Raw genomic sequence first — 918 nt, 5'->3', positions numbered from 1 at the left:
TATATATATATATATATATATATATATATATATATATATATATATATACATATATATATCGTGTGCGTATGTATCTGATTACAATTTACATAAAAAAAGATGTATTACGATCCTGCTTCTTACCTTTCACTAGTTTCTGGAACATTCCAAGACTACACACGCCCTGGGGAGGGTCGGAGAAGTGTCAGAAGTTGCGAAGACCATCGCCTTCCTGGCCTCGTCGGACGCGTCCTTCATAACCGGCGCCCAGGTCCCCGTGGACGGGGGATGGCACGCCATGTGTCCGCGTTAAGCCTTGGTCACAACCCGCCGTACGTGCATCTGCGTGCTGTCTTACGTGCAAAAACGTGTGCAAACATAGGGCATCCGTGCGTGCTGAGTACCGCCTCCGTACGGAATCCTACGGATTTGGGAGCACGCAGACACGCCGTGGTACTTTAAGTGCATGTAAAACTTTTTCTACGTGCGGTCTGCGGATCCACCACCCGTATGTGCGAGTACGGGCGACGCGCGTGCCCCGTACGTACCGTACGTAAGAAGCACGTACGTGTGAGTACGGCGGGTTGTGACCGCGGCTTTGACCGCCTTTACTCTACCAGATCTGAAGCTTTGAACAACATTAAATTGTAATTCACTCAACAGCAAACTGTAATGAGGCTTAGAAAGTTAGGTTCACTACCGACATCTGGTTTTCGCTTCTTTTTGGGTCAAAAACTCTTCCCATCCTTTTTTCAGCGAAGCTAGGTCGCAATGTTAGTAAGATGCTTGACTTTATTCCAAGAGAAAGGTTTTATAAGGTTAAATTTACTACGACCACTGTCGTCTTCAACAGGATAATTGATGTCCAATCACTTCCGAAAATAAAGTCATCATTATCCTATTGAAGGCAGACAGTGGTTGTTAAAATTTAAACCTTGT

The 918-nt window shown here is 45.1% G+C and overlaps 1 protein-coding gene across 1 annotated transcript in view; it reads left to right on the top strand.

The window, feature by feature from the left end:
- The window catches only part of LOC109463859 (3-oxoacyl-[acyl-carrier-protein] reductase FabG-like), a 5,214-nt gene extending 4,817 nt beyond the window's left edge, over nt 1-397 (top strand). The window contains exon 9 of the mRNA XM_019760733.1: nt 134-397. Coding sequence (XP_019616292.1) covers nt 134-292 — 159 coding nt within the window. The 3' untranslated portion in view covers nt 293-397. The remainder of the gene's footprint in view (nt 1-133) is intronic.
- Nucleotides 398-918: the final 521 nt, after the last annotated feature.

Source organism: Branchiostoma belcheri, unplaced genomic scaffold (assembly GCF_001625305.1).
Source record: "Branchiostoma belcheri isolate BF01 breed outbred unplaced genomic scaffold, Haploidv18h27 scaffold13, whole genome shotgun sequence".
NCBI classification, from domain to species: domain Eukaryota; kingdom Metazoa; phylum Chordata; class Leptocardii; order Amphioxiformes; family Branchiostomatidae; genus Branchiostoma; species Branchiostoma belcheri.
The sequence above is the reverse complement of the archived record's forward strand: the minus strand, read 5'-3'. Positions and strand labels throughout refer to the sequence as shown.